This window comes from Triticum aestivum, chromosome 2A (assembly GCF_018294505.1).
Source record: "Triticum aestivum cultivar Chinese Spring chromosome 2A, IWGSC CS RefSeq v2.1, whole genome shotgun sequence".
In the NCBI taxonomy this organism is placed as follows: domain Eukaryota; kingdom Viridiplantae; phylum Streptophyta; class Magnoliopsida; order Poales; family Poaceae; genus Triticum; species Triticum aestivum.
The window spans coordinates 696,250,935-696,262,423 of NC_057797.1; the positions used below are offsets into that span (position 1 = coordinate 696,250,935).

At 41.4% G+C, this 11,489-nt stretch overlaps 1 protein-coding gene across 1 annotated transcript; it reads left to right on the forward strand.

Moving 5' to 3' along the window:
* Positions 1-6,778: 6,778 nt before the first annotated feature.
* On the forward strand, positions 6,779-9,256 carry LOC123190319 (transcription factor EAT1). The gene is made up of 4 exons (XM_044602935.1): positions 6,779-6,801; positions 7,431-7,606; positions 8,434-8,853; positions 8,956-9,256. The coding sequence occupies exons 2-4, from the start codon at positions 7,454-7,456 to the stop codon at positions 9,076-9,078; spliced, it is 696 nt and encodes a 231-aa protein (XP_044458870.1). The 5' UTR covers positions 6,779-6,801; positions 7,431-7,453; the 3' UTR covers positions 9,079-9,256.
* The last annotated feature ends 2,233 nt before the right edge of the window (positions 9,257-11,489 follow it).

The following is an 11,489-nucleotide window of genomic DNA, read 5'->3' on the forward strand; positions in this document are numbered from 1 at the left end:
AAGAGGACTGAGGGATCTCAGCCTGTTTCCCTTGGTTGGATGGGCCAGCTCTACCCGCCACCTGGGCTACCTGAAAGTGGCCCAGGTAGAGAGGTTGTGCAGGTGACCAGCCCTGCATTAGCAGCATGGCACGGGCTTTGTTAGAAAAAAAAATCACACGTGCGCCTGCAGCCCGAATTCCATATCTGACGCATTTTGCGTCGAAAAACTTTCAAACATTGGAAAATCATCTAAAACAACCGACTGATTTCTCTTTCTCCTAAACCGTCACCTCCGCACGCCACGTGGCCCATGGGAGTCCACTAACCGCTCGTCTCCCACATTATCTCTTCTCCTCCACTCGTTTCTCCTTTTCCTTTTTCACCTTTTCTCTCGTTCGTGAGCTGCCAGATGAGAGGATTCAGGAGGGGAATCGGGAGGACCACCGTCGGAGTTTAGGAATCAGGAGGACCATCGTGCGGCCGCTCGATAGCCTGCGCGTGTTGTTGTCCCCATAATTGCAACCCATGGAGTGTTGCACAATGTCACCCACCCCGTTACTGCAAGCTGCGAGGCCAGCCATTGCCCATTGCTGCTGGTAGGCACTCGCCGTACCGTCGCTCGAGGATGTGGCACTGCCGCAAATGGAGAGGTCGCACCACTTCGCGAAAGTTGCAAGCCGCACTGGTGCTGGGATGTAGCACTCGCTGGCGACTCCAGGTGTCGTGTGTGCGATGCAGCGCTGATTAGCGAAGCCGGAGCTGTAATGCAGCGGTCACAACACTGCAGGGGAACCGTTGCAAAGCTTGCCAACAGTTGTTAGTGTTGTGATGCAACGGTCGTCGGCACTGATGGAGTTGCGATGCAGCGGTTGCGACACTACAGGGGAGGAACCAGTGTTTAGATGCAGCTTCGCCGGCGGCTGTCGGTGCTGCAATACAACACTGTCAGAGCTGCGATGGAGCGCTCATGACGATGCAAAGGTTGTTGGTGCTTCGATGCAATGCTCGCGAGCGGCTGCGGTGCTGCAATACAGTGCCCGTCGATGGCTGCTGCAAGGGGAGACGGGGTGTGGCAGGTGAAAATTTTCCTAATTTTTGGGATAAAAACCCCTTCCCTGGTGTCAAGTCATTGCCTAGCTAGCCCAACCCCTGCAGGGGGAGGAGAAGGGCCATCTCGTCCACCACCATTCTATCTTCTTGGTACACTAAAGGTGTCCTTTCGGAGGCTTGCTCGAGAAGCAAACAACATTCTTCCGTGCGACGATGAGACTTGGGGGCGTGGGCGTGCGGGTGCCTTGTGGCATGTCAAATATGAATCTTGGAACCCTTCGGCGTGCCGCCCCACACCCTCACCCTATCGTTCTCCTATCGAGGGCGGGGGCTTGGGCCCATGCATGGGCCATGCCGTTGTCGCTGACACGTAGACCGCCGACATCCCACAATGCTTAGGCCCCAAAGTGGAAGGTCCACCCGCTGACAAAAGTGGTGGCTCAGAAGCAGTTATTCGCCTCCTAAGATTAGAAGCAAAGTGTGCATTGGGACAGACCCGGTATCACTACGCGACTGTCGTACTAGAGGTTGGGAGGGCCATCTCGATCGGATTGGTCAGATCTGCATGCGCTGCCACCTACCTTATGCGCCAACTATTGGTGCTTTTAATCTCACGGGTCAAGGGATGGTGATTTGTCTGGTGGGGGCGAGCGCTCGATAGATCGAGATGGTGAGGGTAAGACAAAGGGAGTTTATCGAGGTTCGCCCTAAAAAATAGGGTATAACCCTAATCCTGCCCATGTTATCTTTGTTATTGCGGTGGTCGTCGGGGATTAGGGAGATTGCAGATGAGATCTATATTGGTGGGTACACTCCCTGCTGCCTGGTGACGGAGAGGGAGACGAGATTGGTTGGTTAGTGGATATGATTCTAGGGCTTTGTGAGTCCCTAACTATCTTTATATGACAAACTTCCGTGTTATGTTGAAGGGTGACTCCTATCCTCTCGGGTCCCGAGAGGTCCAGGGCTTGAGTAGCCGACCCTCCAGTCCTTTCGCCAGCCGGGCTCGGCCCGCTTGTCCTGAAGATCCCCATCAAGGGCCATGACTAGATCCATTTCCTCGTGCCCTCATCACTAGTGCATAGTGAAAAGGTTGCCTGACTTAAAAAAACTGACATGAAACATGGTACATGCATGGTGACACAAATGGTAATCTATGTACTTGAGTGTTTTAATCAAACAAAAAATATGGTGACATTTACAATTCACAAGCCCATTTTAAAACTAGTTTACTTTGATTTACTCTGAATAAAAAAATATTTGTTTTTTTACACATCTGCAAGTTTGTCTTTCTTTCATAACATAATATTGCACACGGTGTCCCTTTGTAACTAATGAGACGAGTCTACTGGGGTTTATCAAACTTAGTTTTGTGAAAAAATATGGAAAAAAATATTCATATCACGCTCATTTGCTTGAGCCAAGCTTGAACTTTGTCAACTTTACTCTATTCTTACAATGGAACATTGATTTTATTTATTTAACGGGCTTTTATGAGTCGACCTTGAGTCTTTGCAGGCTTCTCTTGAGCCGAGCTCAAGCTAGACAACAAGCACAAGGCCAACTCAAGCCTTGTTCGAGGTTGACTCTTAAGTCTTAACTTCTATTGAATTCAAGCCTAATAGTATTCGCTCGAGCAGGGTTCGCAAGGTTGTCAAAACCACGATTCTATTATACGATCCTACGACTTTATGATCGAAACTAATTTATCCGATTCTATGATTTTAGTCTATAGAATCTACATTTATATGATCCTAACAATTAAGATTCTATGATTTGTGATTCTCATTGAAGCTCCGATCTGATTCGAAACCATGATCCTGACAACCTTTAATATGTCTGCTCCAACCGGCCTGCAGAAACTGAACACTACTTTTTTGACAATAACCACACACTACACTTTGCATATGGGTGGCCCGGTCCTATTCAACGCTTAAGGCGCTACTTATAGCCTTAAGTATTCTTTTTAGAACATAGCCTTAAGTATACGTGGCGCACGCCCCTCGATAGCAATTAGCTGGCCCATTTAAGGCAATTCTTGCAGGACGCTCGTCCCAGTTTTGGGATGCATCCGGCGCCTTTTCTCCTTTTTATTTACTAGTCAATGTGTACATGCAATGCACGTTAATTTAAAAATATATTAAATGCATGCGGATATTGAGCGGGATATTATTTGTGTGCTATTATGTGATTAGCATTATATTTGGCATTAAAATTAACTGCACACTAAACGTGTTGAGCGCTCGACATTGAAGCAGTCTAGGTCGTTGAATTGACATGATTTGATGGTCAGGATTAATTGGATCAGCCCATTTGGGTCTTTTTATATTGGTATAGATGGTTTTTGGATTGTTTTTTTGTTTCGTTTTTCTGTATTTTCATAGTTCATTTTTTCCCTTTTCAATTGCACAAACTTGTTTGAGTTCATTTGTCAAATTCTTGTTTTTTGAAAAATGTGATCTTTGTCACATTCACAATTTTCCCATGTTTTGTGAAATTTGTAAATTCACAGTATGTATTAAAAATTCGTAAAGTTTTTCTCAAAATCTGTGAGTTTAAAAAAATCCTGAAATATTCCAAATAATTGTGATTTTTAATTTTTTTGAACCTTTCAAGTTCGCAACTTGTCCAAGTTTTGTGGTTTCTTTTCTCAGTTTTTCATACTTTTTCCAAATTTAAGATCCTTTTTCAAATTAGTGAACTTTCTTTTCACTTTTCTCAAATCCTCGTTTTTTACAAACTTTTTTCAAATTCATGATCCTTTTTCAAACTCATGAACTTTTTCCAAATTTTGAGACCTTTTTTCGGATTCATGATCATTTTAATTTTATGTTTTTTCAAGTTCTTGATTTGTTTTTCAAATATTTCTGAAAATTTGGCATTTTTTTTCCAGTTTCACAAATTTCAAAAATATACTTAGTCATCGAGTCAACTAGTTAACTGGTTCGACTGGCTAACCGGTTAACCAGCTTATCCTTAGGGATCGGTTCTTTTTAGGAACGTCCGGGGTGATGTTAACCGTAAGAGCTATATCTCGCCTAATGTGAGAGTAGCTTTGGTCTCGCCTGAAGCCCGTTATTAGCGTTTTTTGTCTCCGCGCTCGCTCAGTCGAGGTTCGTTGCGTTAACTGCATTCGTTTCTTCCCATTTTTCCTTTTCAGTTTTCTTTTGTTTTTCCTATCATTTTTCTGTTTCTTCACCGTTTTTTCATTTTTCTGTTTTTTCATCTCTTCATCGGTTTTCTTCATCTCTGTCATGATTACAATTATTTTTATTTTCTTTTTTTATTCATTATCTTTGTTTCTTTTCTCGGTTTTCTCTGCCTTTTGCTTTTCTTTCTATTTTTTTTATATTTTCTTTGTTTCTCTTTGTTTCCTTCTCAGTTTTCACCGTTCTTTTGCATTGGTTTTCTTTGAATTTCATTTCCTTTCTTTGTTTCTTTGTTTTTTCCTTTTAACTTTCTATTGGATTTCTTTGTTCTTTTGTCGACTTTAATCAGTTCCTTTTTTCAACACATGTCAATTTTTGTCAGTACACATTCAACATTTTTCATATACATCAGAAATATATTTTTTAATTGTGCTTAACATTTTTTAAATACATGATTAACATTTTTTGAAAACTTATATAGTTTGAAGTTTACTCTTTTCCATACACATTGCACATTTTTCTTATATATCTAATACATATGTTTAACATTTTCCAATACAAGATCAATATTTTTTAAATACATAGTCAACATTTTTAATACATGGCAAACATTTTGTTAATGACAATAAATATTGTTTTCACACATAATGCACATTTTTTGTATACATCAGGAACTCTTTTATATGCATGTTTAATATTTTTGAAATACATAATTATTTTTTAAGTATATGTTTTTGATGTCTACGTTTTATTTATATATATTTTACAGTAGGAAAAATATTATACACCTTTAATATTTTAAAAATATATGATCAATATTTTTCGTACTTTTTTATATTTTTTGTTCACGTGATAAAAAATTTCTATAGGCATTTAACATTTTTCAAATGACTGATTATTTTTTCTTGAAAACACAATTAACATTTTTAAAATGCTTGATTTACATTTTTTAAATACATGATCCACATTTTTGTACATGAGAAACATTTTATCTATACATATTTAATAATGTAACATTTTCAAATGTTTGAGATGTGTTTTTTGTAATATGTGTATTTAGAATATTTTAAAGTATAAACAAAGGTAAAATAAGAAAGCAAAAAAATGAAATAAAAAACAGAAAAAAAACAAGGCTGTGGCATGTGGCCTCACTCACGCATGCCTGGGCCAGCCCATCGCGTGCTCGCCTTCAGGCGAAGCTTCCCTACGCCTCGTTATAGGCACGGAGTGTTCGAATCCCTCTCTTTCCGTTTTTCCTAAAAGACATAGTGGCGCCCGATGCTTGAGCGAGCGTTGAGCCGTATGAGCTTCCTTGCTAGGCCGGCCCATAGGAGGGGACCGTGAGCGCTGGGTAGAAAGGCGTTGGGTAGAGAGGACCCCTTACAAAAAGGACTTCTGTGTGAGGTGAGACAGAATGACCATCTCTTTCAAAAATGAAGAAGAGGCCAGCCTCAAAGCGTTCGCATGTAGAGAGGTGCTATCCCTGGCAAAAGATCTTCTTCTCCAAAATTTCGTCATCGCATGAAACTCAAAGCAAGTGGGTCAAGACATCAACAAGTGCAACACCGGACAATATGGTTCCATCACCAACGAGATCAAGATGAGGGCCGGTAGTTTTAACTGTAAATTCCTCTTTCAAGGCCGAGCCGCAAATAACGTACCTCATAGCTTAGCTAGATTTTCGCTATCATTAGGTCAGGGGCGCCACCTGTGGCTTGCCCATCCTCATAGTCCAAATTGTATCCCAACTGTGGCTTATGATCTAATATATAAAAATCAGACCTTACCCCTAAAAAATATATCTTTTTCAAAAAAGAAAAGACCTGACCACCCTCTAGGAAGAATAAAAGGGAGGAGCGAATCAACCTGCGGTTGAGTTGGTTAGGTGGACAGTGGTATCCCCAATCCACCAGGGTTCAAATCCTGGTGCTCGCATTATTTCTGGATTTATTTCAGAATTTCCGGTGATACGCTTTCAGTAGGAGGAGATGTTCCCGTGGACGACAAGGCGCCTACGGTGACTTCGTAAATCTCAAGATGATATGCCGGCTCAGTCTCTCGGAGGTGCTCATAGGGGTAGGGTGTGCGTGTGTGCGTTCATAGGGGTGAGTGTATGCGCGTATATATGAGCGCTTGTGTCTGTACTGATGCTCAAAAAAAAAGAATAAAAGGGAGGAGCCCTACACTCCAACTCTTCTGCACCGAATAAATCTGTGAATGCATTCGCCGTGCCTCAGTCCAGTACCGAAAATCAATCCAGCCGAAGGAAGTGGATGGCATGCTTTAGACGTCTGTAGCGCTCTAGTTTCTCATAAAACATGGTAAGCAGGCAGAAGGCATGACCTACATTTCTCAACTTCCTATGGGTGAATGACATCAGAGATGCCAAATTCAAAGGGCGTGAGCTTTCCGCATTTCTCGGCTGTGTCTCTAAACAGTAACAGAAACAATGACAAATCATACGATGACCGTTCGCATTGACCTTTAGCACCGCCACATTCTGTTATATTCTGGCCCATCAATTTTGTGTGACTTGCCACTATGATATTCTTGGCAGTTGGCACAGCATATAAATTAGGTCCCATGAGACCTTGAGTTTCAACTTCATGAACAAAGTTCAGGTATGCTCTCTTCTAGTGCTACATGTAACTCACGATCACAACACTTTTCTGCTTTCTTTAGGAAGATTAAAATCATAACACTGAGCCAGCATGGATTTCTTGTGCTCCATTTTACTGATCATCTTGCGCTTACTGAGGTGTATTTATCATTACAAATTTGTTTCGGGATACTCAATAGTTTGCCGGTTGGCTAATGCGCTTGCGGTAGTTGAAGCACGAAAAAGATGCTAAGGGGTCTGTTAGGTGTGGGACAAGCAGAGTTCCTTCATGTTCCATCTTCCATGAATCATGCATGCCGCGTACAACGCCAAATTGCATAGCTTAAAACTCCACGGCACCACCTCTTCTGCAACGACCGAAGCAACCAAGCCAGCTGCAATTTCTGTTTCTAACCGAATTCTATCTGCTGCTGCGTTCTTGTCGAGTCATCTTTTCCCCTTAGTATGTGCACTGCAACTCCGCAGTCTGCAAGTAATTGCCACTTTATTTTAGCTCAAGATTAGTTCATATATATGGTGCTATTTGTTGTCCGATTTCCGCATGCATTTGATTTTCTGTCAAAATCGAGTTACTCAAAGCATTTCTTTCTATGCTCATCAGTTTTTATACTCTGTTGATTTGGTTTGAAGGTGCCAGGTGCTGTTTGGTCAATATGATTGTTGGGGGTGGCTATTTTGAAGGTTCCCATGATCATAATCTCATGCCGGGATCTTTAATAAAACCTGACTTTGCAAATGAGAGGCAGAGGAGGGAATGGATGAATGTAGCGTTCTGGGCTTTAAGAATCCTCCTCCCCGATCCCAAGGTTTGTCTTGTTCATCATTTTGCAAATTTAGGTGATTTAATGACTTTCATATGTACTTCAAAACTGCGACACTTATTTTGGATCGGATGGAGTACATAATACTCAACTACTAGAAGATAATATAATTTCTGTATAATTTCACCCATTCTTCTGGATGCCATCTTCAGAATACTATGCAGTTTTCACTGTCTTCTTAATTAATGAAAATGGCAATTCTTTTGCCTCGTTTCCAAATAAGAAAAATAATATTGCAGCCTAATAGACCCATGTTTTGTATTAGATCAACAAAAACCCCTTTTCAAAACTGTCTTTTATGTAAAGTAGGTTCAAGAAACATGAGTTAAATAATATGCTTCTGCTAGCCTTTTGTAAGAATACTCTCGTTCGATCTCTGTTTACATTCGGTCTGATACCAACATCCTGTTAAAAGTATTTGCCATGAAGTAGATCGTCACTCTGCTGGTGCTATACTATTTAACCCATATATCCTGATTGAGTATGTCAGTTAACCTCTATTTAATCATGGAGAGCAATAAAAAAAATTGATATATCAATATTATTTTGATTTTTAGTGACTGTATTTACTTTGATTTTTTCATAAGATAATGTCATCATCTTCATTGCATTACTCTTCAAAAACAGTACCCACATCTCTAGTGATGTAATCTTAACCAATTAGATAGGACTTTCTGATTTACTCAAAGAAAAACTAAACAGCATGACAGAACAATGAAAATCTTCCTTGTACTCCCTCCATTTTATAGGGTGCTCATATAAGTTCATATAAGTTCGATATTGCATTAATGCGCTACAGAACTTTTTACTAGGACGACAGGGTCTCAAATGTAGAGGATGCCATTGAATACATACATGAGCTGAACCGGACAGTGAAGGAACTGAAGATCCTAGTAGAACAGAAGAGGCATGGGACTAATAGGAAAAAGATGATAAAGATGGACGAAGAGGCAGCTTCCGATGGCGAGAACTCATCGACGATGCCAGTGAGGGATGAGCAAGACAATGAGCTCGATTGGGCCATAAGGAGCTCCTGGGTGCAGAGGAGGTCCCAGGAATGCCGTGTTGATGTCCACATAGTGGAAAATGCAGTAAACGTCCAGCTCACTGAATGGAAGAACGCCAACTCCCTGCCTCATGCCGCGAAGGTTCTCGACGAGTTCCATCTTGAGATCATCAGCGTGGTCGGACAGATTGTTGGCGATCACCGCATATTCATCTTCAACACTAAGGTACTGAGAGGATATTCTTTAATTTAAGCAGCATCAGGAACCTCTTTCCTGACATCACCGATTATCATTGACAGTAAATGCTACATGTCCATGTTGACGCAGGTATCTGAAGGCTGCTCGGTGTATGCCCTTGCAGTGGCCGAGAGGCTCTTTCAAGCAGTTGATGCACAGCACCAGGCCCTCAACATACTCGGCCAGGCTCTAGCAACCAAACTGACTATCTGAAGAAGTTCATAGTCTGCAACTGTCTTGGAGTAGCAATTTCATGTCTGTTCTCTCAGTGACAAAAGTTGTTAAATCGGGCTTGATAATCTGGCCATGCGAAAGTCATAAATTGCGTTGGCTGTTCATTTCATCTGTAGTTGGTTTGAAAACATAATAGCAGAACAACATGATTCACTCATGTTTGGATAGTTTACTGTGCTCTTCGTACCTTCGCGGCCGCCGCTGGCTAACCCATTGGATCATCTGACGTGGCAGCTGCTGGTCCTCGCCGCCGCCCTACGGGACGCCGCGGCCTGTGCGAGCAGCACGGGAAGCCACCTCGTCCGGTCGGGTGCAGGGGCTCGGAGCCACCACTACGGCGAGGTCCGCCCCCGCCCCACGGCCAGCTCCCTAGGAGAATCGTCCCGGGCCGGGAGGAAGAAGGCCGACGGATCGGAACAGCACGCGATAAGATATTTTGGTTGTTTTGTCTTCCGCCTGATAATTATCTTCTGTATTCATATTTAAATTTGAAATTTAACGTGTTATGATTTTGGAATGTAACTACGCAGTATGCATTTTTTGTTTTTTATAGCTTGATAAATCAATATGAACTTGAATGATCGGTCGTGTTTCGACGGAGCTGCGAGCGACGATGACCTCGGCTTCATGTGGGAGGACGAGAGACGCAGGGGTGGGGTTGACCTTTTCTGCAGTGCGACGAAGGGAATACTTCAATCGAAAGGCTATTCATAGGCAGATCGGACGGCAGCACGTCGACCGGCCAGACTCTGCCGCTGGTCGACCTGCACAGAGTACTACCCATTAATATGTCACTCATTTGCTATCTTTTTTTCAAACAACCCTAATTTGTATACATTGTAGCATATGTTTGTGTTTGCATTTGAATACAATGTGTATGTTTTGTGACCACTATTAGCGAGAAAAACTGGACCCAATCCAGCGGACGCAGCTCCTCTGACGTACTACGCACACACTGACGTATGGACCCGGACCCACACGTTAGTGGCCCAACGTCAGGGGGCGTATGTCAGGGGATCCGGCTCCCAATCCAGCAAGGCCTAGACATTGTGTGACCAACCCACAATGTCACATACAATAGTAGTGTATAATGTGATCTGTTCACATAACATAACTGATACTATACCTTCGTCCTGGTTTATTGGCCCCCTTCGTATTTTGTGCTAAATTTTGACCATGGATTTAACTAACAAAATATTAATGCATGTCATAAAAAATTATACCGTTGGATTTGTATTTGAATATAGTTTTTGATGATATTACTTTTGCTATGTATAACTTACATCTTATTAGTTAAAATCATGATCAACATATGACCCTAAATACGAGGGGGACTAATAAATCAGGACGGAGGTAGTATTTATGCGAAATTGATTGCCCGAAACAACATTTAAACACAAGAAGACTTGTCGGCCTTTTGGGTTAATGATGAAAACAACACGATTATTTAGTCTAAAACACGACTAACAATAAATTGTCTAGTATTTTTTTCAAGTCACTTTCGATCCATGTATCTCCACTAATCATAATGGTTTATAGGGTTTTGTGGAGAGATACATGGATCCTATGTCTCCACATAATCTTTTGTACACATAGGGTATGATTGTGTTTTTACATCACCAGGTACCTTACTATAGTTGAGTTGATAGATATAAGTAAAAAAACTTTAAAAGACAACTAAAAATACTTCAAAAATACTTACATTGTGCCACCTCTTCATCCATCCTATCTTCTATTCTTGCTGGCGTTTGTCAAAATATCAAATCAGGCAAAAATAAGTTCGAGAAAATATACAAACCTCGAAACATACACCATACCCCCTCCCCCAATTAGGATTATGTTTGACACATATAGAAGTGATGGTGCCTTCTGAGAGATGGTTGGCTACTTACAAGAACGAGAGCATATGGCATCCACTCGAGTCATTGATAATAATTTCCTTTTCTTTGGTCCAAAGTGCATTTCATTCTAATGAAAGATGAGCACTTCTCTTGCAAAAACCAATTCTGGACCTAGGGACGCCAGTCATATGTTTTGAAGATCTAAAGAAGATGTTCGTTCCAATGGGATCTGAGATAGAAAAAGGTCAAATGAGACAAACTAACAATTGGAAGGGCACATCTAGTATACAGGCACATCATGGACAAATAATTCGTATATATTAAGCACATTTAACTTAAATCTAGAAGTCATTGGGTAGATATTTCTAGCTTCTTGTTCACCCTGTTCCTCCTTGGCTAGATAGTTCTTCTTCTTCAGTCATCTTCTATGTTTGATGTCTATTACGATGTTCTTATTTCATTTTGTTTTTCTTGTTTCATCTTGTAGTCTTTGTTGATAGTGTGAGTGAAGTATGTACAAGCCATGGAATCTTTCAAAATGGAGTAATA

Coding starts and splice junctions, on each gene's coding strand:
- LOC123190319 (XM_044602935.1), top strand. CDS start 7,454: ATGATTGTTGGGGGTGGCTATTTTGAAGGTTCCCATGATCATAATCTC. Junction 7,607..8,433: donor TCCTCCTCCCCGATCCCAAG/GTTTGTCTTGTT, acceptor ACTTTTTACTAG/GACGACAGGGTCTCAAATGT. Junction 8,854..8,955: donor TATTCATCTTCAACACTAAG/GTACTGAGAGGA, acceptor ATGTTGACGCAG/GTATCTGAAGGCTGCTCGGT.